Source organism: Varroa jacobsoni, unplaced genomic scaffold, assembly GCF_002532875.2.
Source record: "Varroa jacobsoni isolate VJ856 unplaced genomic scaffold, vjacob_1.0 contig00775, whole genome shotgun sequence".
Lineage (NCBI taxonomy): Eukaryota > Metazoa > Arthropoda > Arachnida > Mesostigmata > Varroidae > Varroa > Varroa jacobsoni.
In genome coordinates, this window is record NW_019214523.1 from 77,011 (window position 1) to 101,677 (window position 24,667).

The following is a 24,667-nucleotide window of genomic DNA, read 5'->3' on the forward strand; positions in this document are numbered from 1 at the left end:
CCCATATTGATTACTGTGATTTTGTGAAATGCTGGTGGTCGTCTGCTGTGGATTTCCGACATTTTTTAGTGTTACAAATCGCTGTACTGGCTCCTGTAGATCTTCAAAACAAAGCCACACCAAACAATTCAAGCAGTTCAATTGTGGTTTTTGGTACGTGTTTATTATACGTATGAACGAGTTGAACATCAAGCGGCCTCTAGACGAAGCTAACAGCTAGAAAATTGTTCGGATCATTCATAAGTCGCGTTAGTGTCGTCAGCTAAGTTAAGTTTGAAAGGCTTCTTGACTTTTCCTTTGACACCTTTGACCTTCCTTTGACCGTACGACTGTTGCCGAAATCCTGTGGGCTTCATTCGCAGCAGAGACTCAGAACGTCGGAGTATAAATGCACGATTCATCCTCGGCTCCGAATAATTAACAGCTACTTGCTGTCGCCTGCTATTTTCCCGTGTTCCGGACTGAAAATTGATTGTCAATTATGATTTTTTTTTTTTTTTATTATATAATTTGTTCGCTCAGTCGGCATCTTTTAGGTATAGTGAAAACTGTTACGATGCTACTTCACGAACTTTACTTCGAAATACGTTAACAGCTAACATTGCACTCGAGAAGAGTATACCTAATAGGTAGCCGTAAGATTCTTGTGAAGATGATAAAATTTGAGACGAGTTCACAAGGGCCTGAGTGTGCATAAGCGATGCGCGTCTAGCCTTCGAAATTAATTTATAGTTAGTCATATAAATCAGATGCGATATCTTTGACTAACCCAGTACCCCGATTGGTCCTGGAACCCAGTCTGAAATACACCAACGTTCAACGGCTTCGATTCAAACTAGTTCTGTAATCAATTGTTAATTATAATCTATTAGTCATAATACAAAAGCTATACAATGCAAACTTAACGGCAATTATAGGCGGCAATGAGCCTATCAATAGGTCTCATTATATTTGAATAAGATTTGCTATAACATTTATGGCTATTCGATACTGGGTAATGGGTAACAACTGTTTTCGGTTAGCAGGACCGTATTTGGCGGCTTTTTGCTTATTTAATAAGATATTGTAACGTACACAACTATATCTTTTGTATTACCTGCGTTTTTGAACATTGGGACCCAATTTTACTTACGTATAAGGTGTTCCGTTCGGGCACTGTAGGCGAGCTTAGATACATGTGCGGAACGAGAATTCGTGCTTTATTTTCCGTAGGTGAATACGGCCGGCACGACAAGTCCACTGGATCTATCGCTGGATACACACTTCGTTGGGCAGACAAATTCATCTATATTGAATACGGCTACTCAAGCATACCAGTACAAAATGGGGCTAAGCTGCGTATGACACCTCGCTAAATGAAGCCATTACTATAACAGTAGTCAAAAAATGAAGAATTCGAAGCATACCATACCTCCAATTTGGTGGGCTCCATTTTCTGCGGCACCGTCGTGGCCTAGGCTCAGCTATAGGTAATTGTACATAGATGTTGTTCATCGGAGCTAATCATAAGAGTAGGTCGATTTATTATAGCCTCAGCTGCGAATAGAAGGCTGTAATGGACATGAACTAAATATTCAGTGGTACCATAGAGTTTGTAAGTAAAGCTATATAGGAACAAACAGCAGAAGCAAGCCTGCCAAGGAAAACAAAGCGAAAACAGCATCTTAGTTGTAATTTAAGTGCACGTAATATTGAATCAGTGGGAAAAAACATTGAAGGAGAGGGTCGCAAGAACGGAACATCATCAGAGCCCTAGTCGCAGGAAAGTTGCTCCTACTTGTAGCCGGTACATCCGCTGTTTGGTATCGCCTGCAAGTATTGACTTGACGCGTACCCACATGCTAAACATCAAGGCTAAAATCTGTAAAAAAAAAATCTAAAAAAAACACGCACACTTCTCTCGGTTTAGGTTATTGACTCTACTAGAAAAAAAGGCATGTGCGAGCCAAGTTTCACGATACACCTATTGTTGGATGTTTGACTACTCGTTACGTGCACAGCCTACGTAGCTTACGTTTACGTCGAAGAAACGTTTCGAACAGCCAGAATCAACCTTTCCGTGTTCACCTTTGACTCTTTTGCTTCTCGCATCAGTAGCATTTAAAGCCTTACGTAAGTGCGTGTTTCACCACGTAGTTTCCATCAGGACTTTGCGCTCTTGTAACTTAACGATCGTTATCGTTGTCTCGTTATATAGCATCCAGTTAAATGCAGAGTGAGCTTCGTAGCTGAAACGTTGTGCTGCCCCCACAGTTACCAGCTTCTCGAAGTAAAAGAAAGCAAATTGTAAGACAGCCTATGATTAGTTGTGCCACTTTACAGATTGCCTAGATATAACTGAATACAAGAGGATACTTCTCGTTGTTGGCGTGAAAAACGTGCATTTACTGGTATAAGTTAATGACACGATCCCCTGTCAACGTTCTCTACAGGGATTGTCATTGCCATGGTAAACAAGTTAAATCACTCTTAAAATTTCCTTGATTATTAGGTATAGGTGTTACATGCACGCTTTTCGTGTTGTTTGTTACGTTGCTATGGATTTACGTGTCAGATAACGTTGTGCTTTTCAAGCACATTTGAAATGTTTATATTGTGTTCACACAAAACCGGTAATTAAATCATCTGTTCGCTATCCAATCGAAAAATATTTTCAGTCATATTATGCCACTTAATGAAGCGCCGAGTTCAAAGCGCTTTCAGTCTCTGGACAAAAATTTGTTCGCATACGATAAGTAACACTCTAACCGCCAGATCCGATTTATACTGTCAATATACGGTGAGGCTTCCAGTTCGAAGGGATCAGCGGGTAACAGCTTTGGGTCCTGCCAACAACGGTACAACTGGCACACGGCTTATGTAAAATGGGTAGGTTACATTGCATACAAAGTGTGACGTGTGTGTTGCATCGACATTCGGTATACACCGCTGCACTCGTGACGCAAGACTGCCCTGATGACTACTGATATAGTTCTTCTTTGCCGTCGTAGCTATCATAGTTACTGCGGGCGGTTTCCTATTCTTCTTGAAACGGCAAATTGTCGGCATTGATACAAACATTTCGGCTACCACCGGTTCGATAAAAACAATAGTGATCGAATCAATATTCTCGTACCATTATTGTTACTGTTATTAGTACTGCTTATCGCGGACTAGAGGCAATTATAGAACGAAAACTAAACTCTATAGGACTATCATGTAAATATGAGCCGGCGTTTAGAATCGTGTACAATAAGAACCGTTCTGACTGTGAATTTCGGCCTGTGTAAGTCCGGCTATGTAGCGTCGGGCCAGAGATACTTGGGTCTTTCTTCAGCACTGCCATTCCGTCAAATACTGCATTGTTATAGATGTAACGAGGTCCAACGAGACCTCGAAGCAATAATTACTATACATGCAGTAAATACATTGTTTGTTTGGCGTACCAGCGCATTAAGAGCCCCAGTTACGGTAAAAAGCTGGATAGAAGAAAATCTGTCAGAGAAGGGCCCACACAAAATTATCGCCTACGACCAGTATGATATATATATATATATATATATATATATATATATATTAGTTTGAATAGATATGCAACAAGCGAGAAGACTTCTGGGAAGAAGAATTTTCGCGATGAAGGCACAGTTTGATGAAATTGCATCTATCAGCTCTTGGACGTACGCTGTTGTATGTACTTATGTGCGGACTCCTATGGCTTCAGCAATTTTATTTCGAAGTTATATTATTGCTACGTAACCGGCGAAGTGATACCCTGCACAGGGCGAATACGTTTTCACAAACTTGGTTTTGAGATTCGTAATTTTACTATCGAGGCTACCACAATTGTAGCCTTGGAAAGAAGTCATTGCGTATCAGGCAATACCCATATGCATTTATCACAGCGATCCCTTGTGTCCAAATGGGTGACCCATCCATAAATGTCTAAATAATCTGTACTTATTTAGATATTTATGGATATATTTACACCATATTTTCAGCTGAAGAAAGGAAAGCACGTTACGACCTCTACCAGAAAGCATGGTACTGCAAAGCGCAATTAATTAAAATGTGATGTCCAAAATAGTATTTTTTATTTCTAGGCCTGGAACCTCTTAAGGTCAATACCCCTTCAATGGGCAATAATGCATGCGGCACGCAGACTGTATAAAACTGAATAGTCATTATTTAATGTTCAAAAAACCTCTACAGAGACGAAAACCACCTTAATTTAAAACCACAGTTTCATATGAGTGAAAGCCTCGGCATACACTCTGTTGAATTTCAGGTTTTTCTGTCGCCGACATGTGACTAATGTGAGTTGTAGCACTCCTATAGTTTAACCTACCATTAGATATTTCTTTGAAGTACCTGCTTATTGACCAAGCTGTGTTAACAAACTCGCGAATTTTTGACCACCTTCTATTCTCGTCAGAATGTGTAGGAATCAGAGCATTAGGCATTTAGGATAGGCAGCCGATAAGTTCTATAGGTCCCTACCTCATGAATGTTAAAACCGAATAATGCGTAAATGTTCCTAAATAACATTACTTCGGCTAAAAAAAAGCCAAAATAATTGAGTAAGCCTTTCGTTTTTGCCGCCATCCCGTAGGACAAAGTAATGAGTGCACCACTAGGCGATGAATCCGAGGGGAATAAGAGAAGCGAGTGTTATTTTTTCGTTCCACGGGAATCCATCGTCTTACGATTCCATTCAAGGTCTGAATCTAAAAATAGAGCTATTCTATAATACGAAATGGCTGTGTGGAATCTTGTACGTATGCTATAAATCCGTGTGTACCTGCCATTATATTTCTGATGTATTATGAAACTGCTACAATTATCCCTGCACCTTTCGTTTACCTTGACGTGCTGAACCGGCCTGAGGTGAAGTAAGCAAAATAAGGACCCGAAAAAATAGCTATTGTAGTTTATTTATAAGTAAAAAAAATGTCTACTTTGAAGCGTGTAAAAATAAGTATCTTTTTGACTAAGTACTAGTACTTGCTGGGAAGCTTCAGCTTTTGTAGATGAAGAAATGACATAACGTTGCGGATTTTATCGTTGAAGATTTGAATGAATACGCACCAATGCAGTGAACCCGTTGTATAGGTCGTATAAACAATGTACCACCAGAGCAAATATTATATTTACGAATATGGAATTATTTTCAAAATTTCTTTCAATTGCCGATAGTTGCTTTCGGTTTAGGCAGATGAAGCTATAGCATATGTGTGTTATACTCGTATTGCCTTATAATTTTTCATCAATAGTAGAAGATATCTATCGTCTCGGCGAACAGTATGTGACGACAGTGTATTATTGGTCTTCTAGTAGCAATAGTAACAATGATAGTATAAAATGTTTTTTTAAAATTAGTCATGTACTTCAATAAATGCAAAAACAGTTCATACACATATTTATCTATTTATTTATTTAATAATCTATTTTAACAGTCATCACTCAGCGTGTCTATATCCGCATCGCCATTCGGGACACAATGGAATCGATCGATATTTTTATAGGGGTACAGACATTAGAACGATTACTGAAGTTTTCCAGAAACTGCCGGCGTTCATTGACAACGTTATTTCCTGCGACAAAACTTCACGCCTTATATGTATCCGACACTATTTATTTTGTTTAGACATTGTTAAGACCCTGAGGGGATTATGCAAGCCAAAGTTATCATCTAAACGTACCGGGCTCGTTGCGATAAGGGGCGATTCCCTTGTCCCGCACCCCACCGGCCTAATTAATTTTAAAGCAGAGCACATACAACTGCTCGCGTTAGTAGTAAAAAACGTGAGATGTTGTCGTTTGTTATGGCCAACAACTACAACATCAGCAACAAGAGAGAAGCGTTTCGACAGTTTTTTTCATTTTAACAGAAACTTTGCATTCGATGGCCGCCAAAAACGCTTTATCCGTAATAACTCCCGATCAAGTGGCCGGCCTGCCAATCAGGCCCAAATGTATTGTCGCCTTGATGCTTGCCAATGATGCTAAAAGACTTTCTATTTTAGTTGAAAAAGTATCCCTTCTACTGTAGCCGGTGTCTATTGGGCAACTGCTGCAGCGTCTGCTGTGACCAAAGATCAATTCACCACTTGTTCGAAGCTCGTGCAAAGGTCTCGCATAACGGTCGTCGTGTTACAGACCGCGATAAAGTCCTATATAAGGTCATTGACTACGCTTTCTGTTCGATGGTAACCTAATAATTGGCGTATTTTTGGATGTGTGTGTGTCCGAAAGCACGGATGTAATTAAGCAGTGAAGAAGTTGACCTTATGCAGCGATATCATCTCAATGACGTAAGGTGATGGTGATCATTTTAGTCAATTATTAAAAGCTATTAAAATTAAGGCAGAAATTAAGGCGACTTCATAGGGCTGTTCCAAATTCGGGACTTTTCTAAAATCTTCCGGTTAAACGGATAAAACCGTAAAAACGGTTATTCCGGTGAAACGGATTGTTAAAACGACAAGATAACCGCACATCAGTAAAAACACGTATGTACATCTGAAGGGAGTTTGTGATTCTTTCATTGATAACATGTTCTCTATAAGTGGCCGAATGACTATAGGGAACACGATGTTTATAGATAGCCCGAGTCGACGTCTCCTGAGACCTGAATCAGCCGACTGTTTATTTCACTTTCATTCGTTTTCGATTAGCTCTTCTAACTTAGCGTTGTACATGTACCAGCTGTAGGCAGAATAGGCAACGATTGGTTCGAAAACACAATTTTAGTGAGACTTTTAAGGAATACTTCAATGGACATGACATTGATGAAGGATAGTGGACAGGTATACTCACCATAACGAAACTACCCTTACCGTTATATTCGAAATTTAAATCTGTAGTAATCCTCTTACTAATAATAGATAATAGGTTGTTTCGGCACATAAATCAACTAGAAGCGCACGAACAAGGGATATAACCGTAAATCGGATGATACGAAACTCAGAAGAATGCCGTTATTTATCAACATATATAATTGTGTATGGCTGTTTCTTTTTGAAGCTGGTAAGCCTCCTGTGTGCAGATCGGAAGTACAATTAACGCGTACTACAAAAATGATTTTCCATGGCCGATGTCTCTGTGCATGTCCTTCTGCCGCTCTTCCGATGTGAAAAATACGGTGCCATTAAATAAGAATAGGCATATTATCTTATTAAGGACCATTATATATAAATAGCTCATTTTATCACCGCGCATTATTCGTTTCGGATTAAAAGCGGTAACGGATATCAAAAGCAGTGTGCTTCGCGCAATGGCCGCAGCAGCGAGCTGCTAAATAGGGAGGAAAGATCAAATATTAGGGGACGACTTAAAGTTATTTGAATACCTTTACTAGTTATGAGATGAAATGGAAATGACTCAACTTATGGTTTTCAGATGCACGGGCCTCGATACTCTTCCAAATCGTACTATGTGCATGAAAACACCTCAAAGCTAGCAAAACAAAATCGTACTAAAATACACTAAATAAATAAAATAAACTGATAAAATAACTGTTTTTATCTTCCTCCGGCCCTGCAGAGGAAGCGTTACCTGGCGGAAAAAGGACCGTATGTATTTACAGTGCGCCGCGGAAGACACAGGTATGTCTATTGACGCACTACAATAAGAAACCTCTAGAAGCCGTACAATGCATATGAACGTAATAAGCCAGACAACAGTAGAGAATATCGAGTACATATAAAGTGTAAAATCTTATCTAATGTTAAATTGTCTGCCGTATCCAGACCTCTGGTAGCTGTACCAGTGCCCGATCATAAAACAGGTTATATTACTGTACCCCCACGGGTACGCAGAACGCCAGACTGCGAGTTCAGACCTGCTGAACCAAAATCTGCTCTGAACTAGAACCCGTTGAAATTATTCTACCATCCTCTTATACTACGTTGGTAACCTGCGTGGGCATTTTCCGTTGCAGTTCTTCTGTAATCTTGAATCAATTAACCCACCTATATTGTTTAAGTCATTCCGTCGCGTTGATCTATCTTTTCGTTTAGAACAATTATATGATCTTTTTCGGCTATGTCGTTTTGTGATTCTTTCGTAATCCCTGGGCTAGTTGATGTTATCGTCCTGATGATCCTCTATTTTTCGTTTCTGGGTTAATTAAATGTCACTTTTTGTGTATAGTATAGAAGATGTAACATATTTTTGTACCCATCATTCGACTTCGCTGCCTCATCGAGCCACACGCAAATTTCAACTTCAGTTAAAATTAAATTTTATATTAATTTTTTTTTATATAAGAGCGTGAAAGTATTGATAGTTTTCAGAAATCTTCAACTAATTTTTCTAACAAAAAGTATATTCAACTTGACGGCGAAGAACGGGAAAGATAGATTTTTTCCTTTAAAAATCAAATCTTAGGCTTATGATGAAACTGACACTTGCAGATATTAGAAAGTGAAAGTTTTCTACTTACTACTCTAAAAATCTTTCCGTATACGTTTTTTGCACGAGAGTACCTTTTTGTCTAACCAGATCAGCGAGTAAAATAACACCAACATCTTTAGGGCCGTCTTCAAAATGGTCTCGGCGATTGAACGATGATATATCTGAGAAGTTTCAGCAGTATGCATCGTCTTCAGGGTTAAAGCAATGATCCCTGGTTTTTTTCAAGCCAGAGGCCATCAAAACTATTGGGTTTTACATCTGTATCTGCATAGGGTCTGTAGCAATAATTGTTCCTATTATGCAAAAGTTGTTGTAGTGCATCAGTAGTGGAATACTGCACGAAGAATGCGCGAAACGTAATGAACTAAGGAAACCCTTCATTCAACGGCTAGAGTATAACTGAATATCATTACTATCGTCATATAAAATATTCTGCCGCAGCTACTATTGCGCATTTTAGGAGTATCGACATCTCGATAAAGTTCTCAACTTGGCAACCTGAACAAAGTCCATCCATTGGATACTGAAGGACTAGAGCTATAAATTAAAAACAACAAATGCTACAGAGGAGTCCTACCGTAAATATGAGTTTATTTATAAGTTGAAGTGAGCGAATTTAACACCTTCACAGAAAAGACATCCGGGCTTTCCTAATTCGAACCTACGAGAGAATCTAAAGTGGGTTAAGACGGGATTGGGATTCTACTTGAAGCAGGCGTTTGACTCTAAGGGCCAGAATACCATTTGCAGAACATGCTGGTTCAGAAGATAAGTCTACCAGCCTCAAAGAGAACATCCATTTGTGTTTTTGATCACGGCATTTCACACACGGAAAGTCTAAACTATCTATCCAAACGGGTAACTCCTATTAACAGCCCAAATATAGTAAAAATGTCGTTTTACTTGGAACCTTTCATATTTACAGGCAAATATTCAACTATAACAAAGGTGGATGCTTAACGATTGCGCAGAAAAATATGATAAGTTGCCTAGGTCTAACTTCTGCTAATTTGATCTCACAAACAATATTGCCGACAGCTCAATCAATTAGACGAAAAAAAGATCGTATTTTACTTATATATTCAATATGTGTAATGATATCTATAGCTTACGTAATCAATAAAGAAGAAGATAAGTCTCTTTTAAGATGTATTTTCGTCCGCATCTGGACCACTGAATTACCTAAACTGAACATTAAGATTAAGGAGCGGTCGACAAAAATTGCTCCACACCGGGCAGATTTGCGCGATTTTCTACAAAATATTGACACAGTTTGTAATGAAGCTCTTTTCATTAAAAAGTAATTTTTTAAGAAAGAGTAATTTTTAATGATCGTATCATTTAATCATATCTATGCAGCCATTAGAGTTTTTCAATTGAAAACTTTCGACTGGAACGGGCGTGTGGTGTGGCAAAGACGTTATTAATGAGTTCAGTTTTCGTTATTTCCATGTGTATCGAAAATGTAAAGTAGGCACATTAAAAAAATTCCGATGAAATAGTTACAAATAGTACGCAGTAGACGGTTGATTTTTGTGTTATTAGAAAAAATGCTATAGAAAAAAAACTTCGTATACGGAACCTTTTCGTCCATGGGAATACACCAAATCCACAACCAAATGGTTTTACCTAAGGGATCGCAATATCAACGCAACCGATCGGTAATGCTCGTAGCTCCTCCTTATTCATAAATAGAAAAAATTCCGTTTTCTTATCCCAAAATTATCGAAATTGCATTCGATCGCTTGAATTGCTTAAAAAAGACCTTTTTCAAATCGTAGCTTTAAAGTGAGGTCGTATAAGTAGTTGAACACTTCAAGGCAATGTCTATGAAGAGGAGCACAAGACCGAGCCTGATTTCCTTTTTCTTCGTTTTAATATATTCATTATTTCACGGGTTTATTTTAGATATTAGAGATGCTGTTTCTAACGGTTAGACATTCGTATGATCTAAATCACTTGAAGTGATACGGTATTCACTACGGAAGACCATCATTGACCTCAACTCGGCTGTTTCTCATACTTCACTTCAACAATTACATCTTAGTAAAAACAGATATATTAACAATGTTTTCTGCATGTGCTAAAGGTGCCGTTCGTAACGGTAAAATCTATTTAGTGTAAGCACCATTCATTGCGATCACAATTTCAATGCGGGTCCTAAACTACTTACAGATTCGTTTTAAACGCCCTTTTGCAGTTCTGCAAACGCCTTTTTTAACATAATTGCGGATGAACGAGTTGGCATTGTCGTGTGCAGATCTGTATGAGACTCGGTGCATAGTAATACAACGGGTTCAGTTCAAATCTGGTGGCTATAGATGATCAGACCAGAACATGCTTATATTCACAAGCAGCCAACCCTGCGCTAATCGGCTTGTTCGAACTGATCTACGATTTTACTGAAGAACCTATGATGCTCCTTCAGACACTTTAGTCATCCAATATTGCGTAACCGTTCGTAGTACATGCAAATGAATTTTTTTTTATGACGCGGTCGTCTTTTCGAAGGAATATGGTGGCGTGACATCTCCTTTACTGGACACTCCACTCAGGACATGATCCTTAGCCGAAGATTTGCTTCTATCCACGATGGACACATCTCGAGAATCGTAAGCAGAGCAGTGATCATTTAGATGCTCATTTTGCATCAAGAATAACAAAATCCTTATCCGCGAAAATCGGAGAGGACTTGCTACTCGGTTCTGTCAAGGATGAAGTAGCAAGTCCTCTCCGATTGAACGACACTGGTCAAATCTCTTAGTTTTATTGAATTCACAGAGCATCTGTCTGGCCTTCATGACATATGACTTGTACCTCATGAAGAATCATACGCTCATTCACACCAAATGTTTGTTGCTAATGCCTTAATAAAATAATTATTAGAAATGCACTTTTTTACGGAAACGATTAACTTTCTTTTTGATCTTAACAGATCTTTCCTTTTGGTAAACTTTCTGCTCTATTGTGCTGGGATCTGTTTTTACTTTTCCCGAAGCGATATAATCATTTATGACACGGCACTTTGTCAAACCAAAAAACTCGGTGGAACTTCGCTTAGCGCGTCAAGATTGGCTACCAACTGATGTTTGCTTAACTTGACTCGTCGGTTATTTTGTCTTAAATAAAAAAACTAGCTTTCGCCCGATACCAGGAGCCATAGATGAATGCACGATAAAGGCCCAGTAAAGTTTGTCCTAGTTTAGGCGCCATGATCTGCAAGCCTGCTGTTTTAAGTACCAAAACTGCTATTTCTATGTAAAGGTTAACTGCGGAAATGATTTGTATCTTAAGGGTAGACGGGTTAGTGTTTATACTTCGATTATACTGTCGTTAAACGATCTTTTTCCGACGCCCTTACGTAACTCAAGAAATAGACTGATTGTATCCGTTGTACCTGGCTAAATGCATTTTTAGGTTAAGCCGAACGCTGTAAGTTTTCCTTTATAATTCACAAGAGTGCGTTTATATGCTGCAATTATATTTAATTAAGGCCACTTCCTTCATGTAGTGTATTTTCTATTTTTAGGTACTTCAAATTTGTAAACATACAGTTTGTTATTTTTTCTTCAGCTATGTTAGCTAAAACCAAAATAACCATTTCAAGTGCGTACAATGACTTATGACATATGTTATGTCGTGCTAAAAAATAAATTATTACTTTTTGTTCCGTTTTGTTTGAAAAAAAAAAGCTCAAGGTTTCTGTATACTTTTCTTTTGTCTTTTATAATAGAAAAATCGACCTGCTATACATTGAATCGTAGGCCTCGTAGATGATTCAGCGCAAACGGGCAGCTTGGGAAAGCATGCAATTTTCGAAATTCTGTCGCACTCAAAATTCAGGGCATCTATTAACCCATCAGAGTAGAGTTCTCTATTTCGTAATTACGCTGTAAACGTCCGATACTAATCATCTTAGTAAGTACCTGAAAACCTATTTCCGATTCTCCAAATATGCCAAGGTGCAGTAACTCGGCAGTTAGCGTCAATCTTATTTTGTGTAGCAGGCAAGCGTTTCTGTTACGTTGCTTCTACAAAATATAGATGCATATACGTATCGATCGATATAATCGTTCCCGCCGCCCCGCCTCGGCCAGTACTTGAACGCTCTATATCTTCGGCAAAAGAGACCATTATCATTGTGTTAATGTTTTTTTTTCTCGATTTGTTCGTCATCTCCAACTGCTCCTTGGTCGACTTTTTCTGTTGCTAAAAATTCGAACGGAAGATAGATAATTATGTATCACGAATGTTGGTAGAAGCGGGGGGCAGTTTTAGCCAATGATCATCACTGCGTAATTGAACTAACGGTCCTAGTCCACGCGGTTGCGGCGGGTGCCACCGCATCGGATACCAGTCCTCTAGTGGTGGAGCATTTACTGGGAAGCAAGAAAAGCAAGGTCACCTAGAGAGGGCCCGGAGAGAGCCTTCTATATAAGCGGTTACGCGGGACCATTTAAGCATCTTCATCGTCTGCGATTCTCAAAAAGCGCGCTAACTTGGCAAAACAAAGCCATGATTTCCGTAAGTGGAATGCGTCGTCATGTCTTCAATAAGAGTTAGACTGTAGACATTTGTTGGCTCGAAAACAATCGATGTTAGCGCCACTTTGAATACTAATAGTGAAGCTCTTAATGTGTATACCTTTCGGGATATTATACTGATATTTAAATAAATGTCAGTAATGGTGCCGTTTCGGTAAAAATCGAAATTAAATATTATTCAAAAAGATCTTTTGAACCCCTTCGAAAGTTAAATAACCATGCTTTTCCGTCACTTTATTGAGTACGGCAGAGTTATACATACACGGAATAATAACAATACTTCGCCTAACTATATTATTTACTATTTGTATTGTTACAGTTCCGCGCTGTACTCTTAGCCGCTTTGGTTGTTGCCCCGGGACTCGCAGGCTACACCCCGTACCAGTTCGGTTACCATACTGTCGATGACTTCGGCACTCGGCAATCGCGATCTGAGGCTGCTAATCAGTACAACCAGCGTGTGGGTGCGTACGGTTTCACTGATGCGCGCGGTATCTACCGTCAAGTCAACTACGTTGCCGATGAGCTCGGCTTCCGCGCTTTGGTGTTGACCAATGAGCCCGGAACCGTCCCATCTGCCCCAGCGGCGACCACTTACAATGCCGAGGCCACTGTTGGCGTCGCGGCCCCGGTTACAAAAATTGCCGCTGCTTCTCGGGCCACCCCAGCTGTCACGGCCGCCCCAGCTGTCACGGCCGCCCCAGCTATCACGGCCGCTCCAGCTGTCACTGCCGCCCCAGCGATCGCGGCCGCCCCAGCGATCGCGGCCGCCCCAGCTTTTGGCGCTCCTCTAGCTGCTTCTGCTATCACTAAAACTCACACCGCCCCCGCTTCTAACGCTCCTCTGACTGCCCCTGCCATCGGCAAGATCGACGCTGCCCCTGTTGCTCATTATGCGGCTGCACCTGCCATCGGCAAGATCGACGCTGCCCCTGTTGCTCATTATGCGGCTGCACCTGCCATCGCCAAGATCGACGCTGCCCCTGTTGCTCATTATACGGTTGCACCTGCCACCGCTAAGGTACACGCCGCCCCCGTTGCCGCTTTGTACTCGACTGTGGTGTCGCACACCGCTCCCGCCGTTTCTAAGGTTCACGCTGCTCCTGTAGCCTATACTGCTGCTCCGGCCATCACCACTGCCCCTGTTGCGCATTATGCGGCTACACCTGCCATCACTAAATTCCACGCCGCCCCTGTTGCCGCTGCGTACTCGACTGTGGTGTCACACACCGTCCCCGCCGTCACCAAGGTTCACGCTGCCCCTTTAGCCTACGCTGCTCCAGTGATCACTAAAGTCCACGCTGCGCCCGTTGCTGCTCCGTACTCAACCGTAGTGTCGCACGCTTCCCCAAGCATTGCTAAGGTTCATACTGCCCCTGTAGCCTACGTTAGTGCTCCGGTCATTGCCGCCGCTCCTGTTGCTCATTATGCTGGTGCGTCCCCAGCGATCGCTAAGATCCATACTGCTCCCGTTACTGCTTCCTACTCAACCGTGGTGTCGCACGCCGCCCCCGCCATTGCCAAGGTTCACACTGCTCCTGTGGCTCACTTTGCTAAAACCTGGTAATTAAAGAAACGTTTGTGAAAATGGTGACGAATAAATTCTGTGATATGAGATGGAGAGTCGAACGATTTTGTTTTTCATTTGTTAACAATATTATTGAACAAGGACACTTTTAGGAAGCGTCGCCATTCTGACGAATATAAATGAAACGTCGTTCGTTATAAATGACAGATTGGCTAGACCTGGGCCACATCGCGCAAAAGAGCGCTGTATCCCCTCTTTTAATTGGAATTGTGATTTCTTATTTGCCGGTGTATCAATAAGAGCAATGTATTGATGAATGGAGACCCATTCACGCGTGTGCACGTTTTGAGAAAATGAAGAGTGCAATCCGAATTGGAATAAGCAAAGGTTTACATCTTTTTACAACGTTGTTCTTGTCTGCGAATCGTTGACAATTATTTATTTGTCCAATAAGTGCCTCCTATATACGATGTATGTACACAGCATTTTAATAACGAAGATAACGTATAAATAGTCTTCCAAATATATGGTTTTCAGTCATGCTAAATTGGCGTCATGTACAGATTGAACAATCAACAGTAAAGCGGAAAGTTTCTATTTTTTCATAAGACACTCGAAAAAATTGTTGATTCAGCATAACTTCAAACGAAATCATCAGTTGAATGTTATTGCGGTTAACTAAGAAGAAAAGCAAGAACGAAATAGTAAGCTACAGAAGAAAAATTTGCTTGATGCTACGCCAGTAGAGATTGAAAAAGCAGTGTACACCTATTGCGTTCGTGGATGAAAATGGATGATGCGAAAGATATCTAACTACACCTTATGGACGACTAAATAAACAGTTCAAACTGCCAACTTCAAGGTATGCTCTCAATCAATACGTCTTCATAATGATAGATTTATGATGTTGTACGTAGGGGAACGTTAAATATCTTTGAGGGCTCCCTAAGGTGTCTCCTACCTCCGGTCACCGACAGTTCTAAGCAGAAGTCACTGCATTTAATGCAAAGACAGCCGCTTTGGCAACTCCGCATATCAACGGAGGACTTACACCCCACGCCTTGCACCCACGCTTCAAGGCTCGAGAAGTGCGTCCAGATTCAGCGAACGGAGTCTTTGAAGTAACGGCATATCTAATAGCTTTATCACTGATGCCAAATAACGTACATTAACGTTCAATTCATGGGCCTGCTCACATAAGACAAGCAGATGTTCGACATCTGCTTGTCTTATGTGAAAAAACGAGCCGAAAAATTCAGACTTCAGTTCATTTTCTGTCTACCTACTCGATATTTAGGCACACGTCTTCATGAGTCCGAAGTATGATGGTTCTTGTGGTGGTCCAATAAGTGCATCAGATTTTCTATTTAGTCCATTGGGCGCACTTAACCTATTACACACATGACGAACCCTGCCAAAGTACAAATGCGTCCGTTTTAATGTAATTCTTGAACTTCATAGCTTCCATATCGAGTCTACAGATTTCAGGTAATCCGAAAGTAGTAACATATAATGGCAGAGGCAACATAATGAAGTCAATTATACAACTGTAAGTATTTCTCAAAGCTAATTATATAGCAGAAGATATAATGATGACACATACTGAGGTAATCTCTGTATTACCACTGGTTTATTAGAATATCGTACCTAAAAGTCAATATTAATGCACCATCTAGTGCTTTTAAACAACACGATGTTTACCCCAATATCGACAGTCAAGGATCACGTCCAATGACAGAAACTCCTCTTACGATTAATACTTCATGTTGCGTGTATAAGGTGTAAAGCACTGAAAACAATCATATGAGAAATCCGTACCTCATCCTGCATGCCTCAAGCATGCAGGATGAGGTACGGATATCGAAAAAACACGACATAAGTTAGCATTCCCGCGATGTCGACCGAATAACCAACCTGAGGCAAAATTAATAAAATTAAATTACAGGTTGTTCGTTTCATTCTTTCAATACGGCCATTATTTATCCTTACTATGATAAACCTGTTTTACAACAGAAATGCAAAAAGCATGCCATTTACTAATCGCTAACGATTGTTGACATTGCCAACAAATGGTCGTCATCACCTACCGTGCAAAGTGAGATGTCATGCTGATTCTGAGCGTGTTCGATGTGTTGGCGAAGACCTACACCAACTCGGTCCCGCCATCGCTCGTGCTAGCCATATTCGCGGACAGCCCAGACTGATGAAGCCATACTTAGCTGAGCTGGTGCCGCAGTCTACCGTTCAATTCACAAAATGCTGCAAAGTTACTTCATTTCTATTTTTATCCCCGGACGTGACACTAATTTTGAACCAAACAAATATGTACATTATATTTATATGGCTTCATTTAACAGTTTAGCTTAGAAAGTAAGGAGGCACTGCTTCAATTCATAGCTCAGTTATGTGCCATTATCTAAGAGTGTTGTTTGAATGTTAACGAAAACCTATAAGATAAACAGTACTAGTCGACAAAACGAAAGTATATTTCAAAACATATTTTAGGTACATATACACTTGTTTAAAAAGATGGTCGTTGATAATAATAGAGAGAAAATGTAAATGCTCACCTGTGCGGGAACTAGGATAGGGACTGGCCTCGCCGGCGATGAGAACGCCCGAGACAGAGAAGCTGGGGCCTGGCGACGTCTAAGTGTGTGTAAAAAAGTTGTGTGGAAACATCTCTTATTAAAGCTTAAGCGACCATTTAGAGGGTGGCATTGCTCAAATACATGGCAATAAGTTCATTGCAAATTAAGTATCGGTTTGTATTGATGTGTAAGGGCTCCTTCTCAAGTTCAAGATAAATAAAAAGGGCGGTTACATTGGCGGAAACAGTAATGGATAAAGTCCAGTTATGAAGTACTTGTTTACTTAAAAAGCAAATGCCTCCAAACTCCCCATTAAGATCCGTAAGTGAATTGAATCTAAAGTTAGTCTTGTAAGAAGTCATTTAGCTTCATATTGAAACCGTGGCGTGCCCTTAATTCCACGGTCCGATCAGATGAAATTTCCAGGTAAATTGACAAGACTTACATTTATTGGTTAGGACGATATTACGCCAATAAAAACCACATCATTGTGAAAACCTGCTGCCTTGCAATCTAAATGTTTTTTCTCTATTACCAATCGATTCCAATCACTAAATATTTCCGCAGGAATTTATTTAAAATAGACATTCTGCTCACCGCCTATATTCTTATCCTATTCGTCTACTAACCCGAAAACCCAATTTTTTTAAATTTAACCTATTGCATATATATAAACTGTATTTGCGAATATAGGGCACTCATAATATATTGCATGCACTGATAAAAGCATTTTGGAGAATCTTCCTCAAGATGCCATTTACATATGAAACGCTTGCTGTACCTTCAACATGAAGTAAAAATGAGCATAGTTAGCCTTTGATTTCCTGTGGAGATACGGAACGACTTTGATGACCTATCCTTACCTCCCGAAAACGATATCTGTAAACTTATGACGGAGGCAAACACCGGGAACTCACATTAGAGTTATAAACGAATGGTGATGATGATTTTTGCTTAATTTAGTTGGTATCGGCGGGCTATTTGAGAAGAAACATGATACAAGGGTTTTCCGGTAGAATTACAAAAACCATTTGGTGCCCATTCTGCGTTGAGCTTCTCCGCCCTTCTTAATTAGAACGAACCCTGAAATATCTGCTTTCACCTGCATGTTTCTATGTTTACTTACAGCTGTCGCTAGCATATGTCGTGGCATACGCTGTAATCCCACTTGTAGATGACAGGATCAGAGAAGCATTTGATGTTTCGGGCTTTAGTTATGGATTGGGTCTCAACTAGGCTATAAAGATGAAGGCCCTTAAAGTAAACAGAAAACTATATGCGTGCTATTGAAAGTTATCTATTTTAAAAAAGCTGCTTTCGTAAATACTTGTTTTAAGTGTATTTAATTTCCGTGAAGAAAGGTGAAGAGAATGTAGGGGATCAGCAGTGGCTTTGTTTCTTCCTCATTTTCAGTACATAGGATTTACCACCTAGTATAAATTATACTGTTACGTAAGTGTAGTATGGTGGTGATTCCGTTTAGACCTACTAGTCTTTCTTTCTGTTAACAGGGATTCTCTATGGTGTAAGCTGTAAGTACATTATAACCGCATCAATTTTTTTTAAAGAAATTTATATATTCGAGCTAACAATGGTTTTACCATGTGACTCGGCTCTTAAGAAGAACTATTCAAGCACTTTAACAAACTTTAACTTCATATAGAAGCATCTAGTTCCATGTTGGCTCACCAATAGTCTGACCGATAGGCATTTGACGGACAAATTGTTATGATCTGAATGGAATGCTGCCTTCGTTTCACCGGCTATCCTTGCCACTATACCATTATAGTTACCGCTGCTAACCCTTTTAATTAACGACAATAAAATTTCAGTGCTAAACTAAGTGAAAAAAACATTATCCCTTTACATAAAGTTGCAAAAATCCTTCAAGAAAAAATGTGATGATATTTAACAAAAACAATAATGAACGGCGCGCTTTTCCTATACGAAGCAATGTTTTGATCCATGTTGCTGTGTGCCTATTTATATAAAGGTCCGTACAATTAACATACGTTAATAAAATGAAAAAACAATGGCAAGCTCGAGGTTAATACCTCGCCTTGAGACGGTAACGTTCTCAAATAGACGAGTATGATCGTACGTTCTACAACGCAGTTTGAACGCAACGCCTTTGATTAGCTTAAATTAAAACAGATGCGATTTTAGGTAAAGGGCTTCCTCCTTCAAGATCTTCTCCGAACATTTCATGCCGCTAACTTCTTACAAACATTAGAAATTAGAACTCAATTTGAAGTTAATCAGACATTGAAGTCTTCTACAATGACCTATTTAAAGGGTAAGCAGTAAAAAGGCCATGTAATGTAGCCGTGTAGTCATACGTTGTTCATAATGATTCTAATCTCTTTGGAACTCAAGCCAATTTTATCCCAAAAAGGAGTCCACGAAGCCGCCTTGCACAGAACAAACATATGTCACCGCCACACTATATGCATGGGGGAATGTGCGCCTCCGGTTAAGACGTCCTTCATGAACACAACTATCCAACGTGCGCCTTAACGAACGATTGAAAACACTCCAGTATGTACCGTTCGTCATTGCAACCGGGTTCGGATTATTTTTCACAGTAGTAACGGTTGTTTTGGAGTCTAGCGTATCGTACATATGAAACTACCGATTGTAACAAAACCTCCTAGTTTTACTTGTGATGTTTATGTTTCACTTAAAAGCAGTAGCTAAATATAATCCAGCAGCATTAGATTCATTGGAACTTGCGGATAGCTCGCTGTTGGGGCATTTTGATCAGATAAAATGCAATTGCGCTTGCAACGCGGGCGAAATCCGATCGAAAGACGGCTCCGATGTCAAGGGCTAACGTGCGCGTAATGGAGCATCGGAGTAAAATAACTTGAATAATTAAAGTCTGACTAGAGCTCTAGGCTGAGACGTAATTAACAACTTTGATGCAAGCTGTTTGTGTTTTGCCGACGCTCTGTTGACTTTACTGAAGAGAGAGACCACAGAAGAATACACGAGCGCAGGCTCTGCTGAAGACGCTAAAACCCTGTTCTACCATCATATATCACGAATGTAATAGAGATAGAACTTTAAATAATTCTAATTAGAATACAAAGAAAAAAAATAGTATGCGACCTATGACAGAGGCAACAAAGTCTTGTTTTAAATCATCCTGTATAACTGAGATAAGGCATTAAACATTTGGAAGGCAGACCTTTATGATTTTTCAAGCGTCACACACGACGAAGAGAGAATAGTACCGGGCGAAATGCACGTGCAACATGAACGCAACGCCTGACGATCGGGAGATAACAACAGGGTCCCAATCAAGGTGGCGTTGAAGTTTTAACGTTGAATTGTCTAACGCAGAAATAACGTCTCAGAAGTAGTGTTCAGCAAAGGAATATTTCTTCTAATGACACACTAAAAACAATCGTGGCAGTATAAATACGAGGTGCCACACACTGTCCTAATATGGGAGCTAGTTAGACAAAAAAACGTGTGTCCTATTGGCAATCGTTGCCGTCAGCAAGGCCTGAGCGAGTCATTTTTTCGTATTACCCTAATAGCAAATCCGTTTACTATCTCAAGTGAGCGATCAGTTCACACGACGAGTAATTTACCTGCAGCCTACTCAAATCCGTCTTGTTTCTTCAGCATACGCATTTAATCCACAATTATTAATTATGTCCACAGATGAATTGAACAATTTGGCCAATTTACGACGCGTCCTACTGTGGCATTACAAGTTACGAAAAAAAAATTGCTATTGTTTTCTATTACAAACAATTGTTTTACTTTTAACAGATACGTATAAATGAGTAGCATCAAATGAGGATGTTTTCAATTTACGCACTTTTCGACGGACATTCGACTTTGAATTGCTGAAAAATGAAACAGAGAAAACTATTTTTTACGACGGCGCGTGCTATTTGAGCGTCAGTAAGAGCCCTTTCCTCTGAGCCCATTTCGACGCCCCGTCGTTATGTCCAAGGGCACAATACGAGTAATGGGAGTTTGGCCTAACACAAGGGTTTTTGATACGTTTCAGAAAAACCTGAATAAATGTTTTTGTCAATGCTCGGCAAAGAAATCTTCAACAGGACCTTTTTTTTTATAAGCTGATTTATATTTTGCAGTACGTTTGTCCAGAGTATAGGCTTTTCACCGTATAAATTTTAGGACTCCGTACGCAAATCAAGCTGCTCTGTTTTCTCTTCATGTAACGATGTTGGATACGAGTCCGGTCTTTCTTCAATGAAATCTTTTTAATGAAATTATTAACTAAAAGTTCATCTCAGTTAATAGACACTATCTTCTATCATTAATATCCTTAGCACGAGGAGACCAACTATAAATTCGCCACTTTTTGCAAGAAAAAGCCCATAAGATGAGGGAAGTGTACTACACGAAATCTTTATATTGTAGTATCTGAATGGAAGCACTGCTAGTTTGACCGGTGGAGGTTGCCGCACAGGCAGCGCTTTGAGAACGCAGTAAGGGGCGTCAGTAACTTACTTTTACCCAGCGTCTCGATCTTGTTCAGAAATGGTCCCATTATGGGAAGGCTGTAGTGATAGCTGCGTCTGCAGTCGCATTTCCTGCGAGCGCTAATGTTCAGTTGATGGTGTAATAAACAAATGTAAAAAATCTTTTTGCTAGTCTTTTCTTGTCGGTCGGGAATTAGGAATTAGATTCGCGGCTAACGCCATTGCTCATTACTACGTTCGCATGTAGTAACTCCTCATAAAGGCTATCGAAACAAATCACCCATAATGAGTAAGAAGTGCGTACAAGTGTGGCGTCCAATATTACATAGTAGAGTTAGCTACATGTGCGGATGAAAGTCGGGACACACTAGCGACGGTAGCAGCTTTATGTTCGCTCACAACGTCCCTTATGAAACACACGCGCAACAACAATTAGGCAAGCGCGCCGTCCCCTCAAAGATGAATCGCGTTGGAAGCGCGGAATTATCGGCACAGTAGCAGTAAGGACAACAACAGAATCACGATTGTCATTAAGGACACCAGCAATGGTGCGCCACATTTTAGATAGACGATGTTTACTGGCGGCCGACAATCAGCAGTCAAGCGGCATGTCGACACTTTACGCGAAACTAATTGATCGGAAGGGCCCTAAGATTATTGACCACGAGCACTAGCGGGACCATTGCCTTCCTTTCCGACCCCGTGTCTACGCAGTGCACTTTCAAACATATACATTTTCTTATTTTTCTTGAAAAACAGAGAGAAGCACACAAATACCTATAGACGGGCTAACAAAGCCTGGGTCGCTCATTGTTGTTGTCAAGCGTTTGCAATTTTCCTGGAAAAACATAATATGTAGCGATAGCCGATGCACTCAATGACTGTTGTGCCTGCGCTACTTTCACATGCGTTTTTATAGGTTAGTGAGTAATGAGCTTCCCTGTAAATCTCAGGGACACGTTGGGCCCTAAATTCGAGTACGGTTATATATACACCTTGTTTCGTGCGGGAGCCAGCTGTCTGATGGAACGTCTAACGGCCATACCGGACGTGACACTCAAAACATGGAAAGGCTAGTATTTATTTATGCTATTTCTAATCTATAAAAAAGAGGACCCACTGATTCCCTTTGTAAAACGTGTAAGCTATAAAAAGTATAACAGAAGAAAACGTAGCGGTGAAGTAGACGCCAAAAAGTAATATATCCTCTGGCCATGGCGCTGGACGTCTGCGATAATTTGCGATCCAGTAGAATTAGATGAATGTAAGTAACAAGAATATTTTATCAACTTGTTTGTACAGCCTTGTTCGTTAAATCGCAGTATTTTAATAGAGTCCCTTTATCTGAAAGTGGTGAATATGCTATTATGACAAAGCTAGTAAGAGATCTATCTAACGTGGTGACATTTGTCCTTTGGAAAAAAAGTAACGGCGTAACCGCATGATTAATTGCAACGTAATTTTAGAATATTTGTAGAAGGTCTATCATTATAACGGTTAAAACAATAGCTAATCCATTAAATATACAATTATAATACATCATATGTAAGGGTTATCTTCCTAGATCTATCCTAAAATGTGAGAGTTTTCCCACCACTATATCTTACTCTATCTACTTCAGAAAATTCTTGACTTTTTAAATAGACATCCAGTTCGCCATGACCAGGAACTCTCAAAGAATATTTACTTAAAGTAATCATTGTTACTGCTATCGAAATGCAGAATTTCAAATTGTGTTTTCAGGGAAGTCTGAGCCTATATGAGTCACAAAGCAGAGCTCTCGCAGGAACGCCGAAATCACGGTATCGAATGTCGCGATGTACGAAACGTTTGGAGTATCGCGCAACATAATTCGTAATACAGACTTAGAGATTTTTCCGTTCCTTGAATACAAAAACGCTCAGTATAGTTCTCCTTATGGTACACTGGCAAGTTTTGAAGATGGCGAACGCATCTCTTTCTGTCTCACGATCACGCTCTAATTTTTTTTACGCGTGCCGTGCCGTACCGTCAAACTTAAATGTTAGTACCGCGGGGTCAGATTTTTAATACACTCTAATATTATAACGTTTCTTCTTGATATATACCCTTACATTCAACTAGACGCTCATGTGACTTTTTTCTTGCAAAGTATGAGGCGCTGCAAGTTTAAAGAAGTTCGGGTGTCTATTATAACGACTTGTTCCCCATTCCCTTGACTAACAGATAGGAGATCAACAGCGTTCGGTGTTAACCAGCTGTCACTAGTGTAGATATCGATTAATTTTGGATCATCTGGCTGAACCCGTCATGCTCGCTTGCAGACGCCTGCCCAGAAGTGAACAAGTCAGGTCAGGGGACGCACTCGCTATCGAAAAATACCTATCTTTAAAATCGGAAAGTAACTAACAATAGTAGCTTATCCACCACCTGAGCACTGCATAAAACTCTGATAAGAAAACAAATTATCCATTATTTTGTTAAAATTATTTGCTTAGAAAAGATCATTCCTTACCTTGTGTCTGTAACTCGTTGGTGTAAGGTTCTAGTAACTGGCTGTCCTGGGAAAATGATCCCATTATGGTAATTTTGTCGCCATCTTCTCAAAGGTCCTGTTAGACTACAACACTGCAGACATACTACACGCGACTGGGAGAAATATATCAACTAATTTCGACCTTAAAAATGTCACTATAATCTAAGGTGATTCTCATTCCCCCTATACGTCAGAACTAAACATTTGACAGTGCGTACCGCGTTGGTCTAAAGCGTTGCCTAACTCCAAGCTCTTACCCTTTTGGAGCTAGTCCTATTTTACCATTGAAACGGTCTAATGATCTCAACGCCCTCATTCCGTTGGTGCATTTCACTCGTTTCGTGTGCCTCTGATATGATATCTTGCTCACTGGAGTGTAGATGAACTTTTTACAGAGCTCAGCGTTATGTTGTATGCTAGGATTGTCCTTCTATGAGGTCCTTCCTGATAATGAAATTATACCAATAGATTCCCGAAAAATGCATCCACACAGACTCGGTAAACCTATCAACCCGAGAAGCTCTCTCTGCTATAAACCGCCGCAATAAATACTGTAGTTGCAATATAGTAGTGAAATTGTTAGTTAATGTATTGCAAGGATTAGAACTTTATACAAATGTGAACCAGTT

General features: G+C 40.1%; 1 protein-coding gene and 2 long non-coding RNA genes across 27 annotated transcripts; 1 reads left to right on the plus strand and 2 right to left on the minus strand.

Annotated features, from left to right (window-relative positions):
• Positions 1-141: 141 nt before the first annotated feature.
• On the minus strand, positions 142-2,105 carry LOC111271579 (uncharacterized). 8 transcript variants are annotated; one of them, XR_002686950.2, is made up of 4 exons: positions 2,015-2,105; positions 1,412-1,550; positions 1,133-1,262; positions 142-461 (listed from the first exon to the last, which is right to left on the minus strand). It is a non-coding gene; the product is annotated as an uncharacterized LOC111271579 (long non-coding RNA). The 8 variants fall into 8 exon arrangements; XR_002686951.1 differs by having other exon boundaries at positions 1,412-1,566; positions 2,015-2,089; XR_002686949.2 differs by lacking the exon at positions 2,015-2,105 and adding an exon at positions 1,894-1,998 and having other exon boundaries at positions 1,412-1,633.
• LOC111271575 (uncharacterized) lies at positions 2,097-15,326 on the plus strand. 10 transcript variants are annotated; one of them, XM_086972969.1, is made up of 4 exons: positions 2,097-2,112; positions 7,522-7,583; positions 12,627-12,918; positions 13,258-15,326. In XM_086972969.1, exons 3-4 carry the CDS (start codon positions 12,910-12,912, stop codon positions 14,503-14,505), a joined length of 1,257 nt encoding a protein of 418 aa, XP_086829095.1. In that variant the 5' UTR covers positions 2,097-2,112; positions 7,522-7,583; positions 12,627-12,909; the 3' UTR covers positions 14,506-15,326. The 10 variants fall into 10 exon arrangements, with proteins under 10 accessions (XP_086829095.1, XP_086829094.1, XP_022708204.1 ...); XM_086972968.1 differs by having other exon boundaries at positions 2,098-2,112; positions 12,623-12,918; XM_022852469.2 differs by lacking the exon at positions 2,097-2,112 and adding an exon at positions 2,196-2,286 and having other exon boundaries at positions 9,320-12,918.
• A 748-nt stretch (positions 15,327-16,074) lies between these two features.
• LOC111271577 (uncharacterized) lies at positions 16,075-24,318 on the minus strand. 9 transcript variants are annotated; one of them, XR_002686947.2, is made up of 5 exons: positions 24,018-24,318; positions 17,839-17,943; positions 17,037-17,115; positions 16,554-16,725; positions 16,075-16,255 (listed from the first exon to the last, which is right to left on the minus strand). It is a non-coding gene; the product is annotated as an uncharacterized LOC111271577 (long non-coding RNA). The 9 variants fall into 9 exon arrangements; XR_002686943.2 differs by having other exon boundaries at positions 16,554-16,768; positions 24,018-24,315; XR_015315375.1 differs by having other exon boundaries at positions 16,554-16,703; positions 17,921-17,943; positions 24,018-24,314.
• Positions 24,319-24,667: the final 349 nt, after the last annotated feature.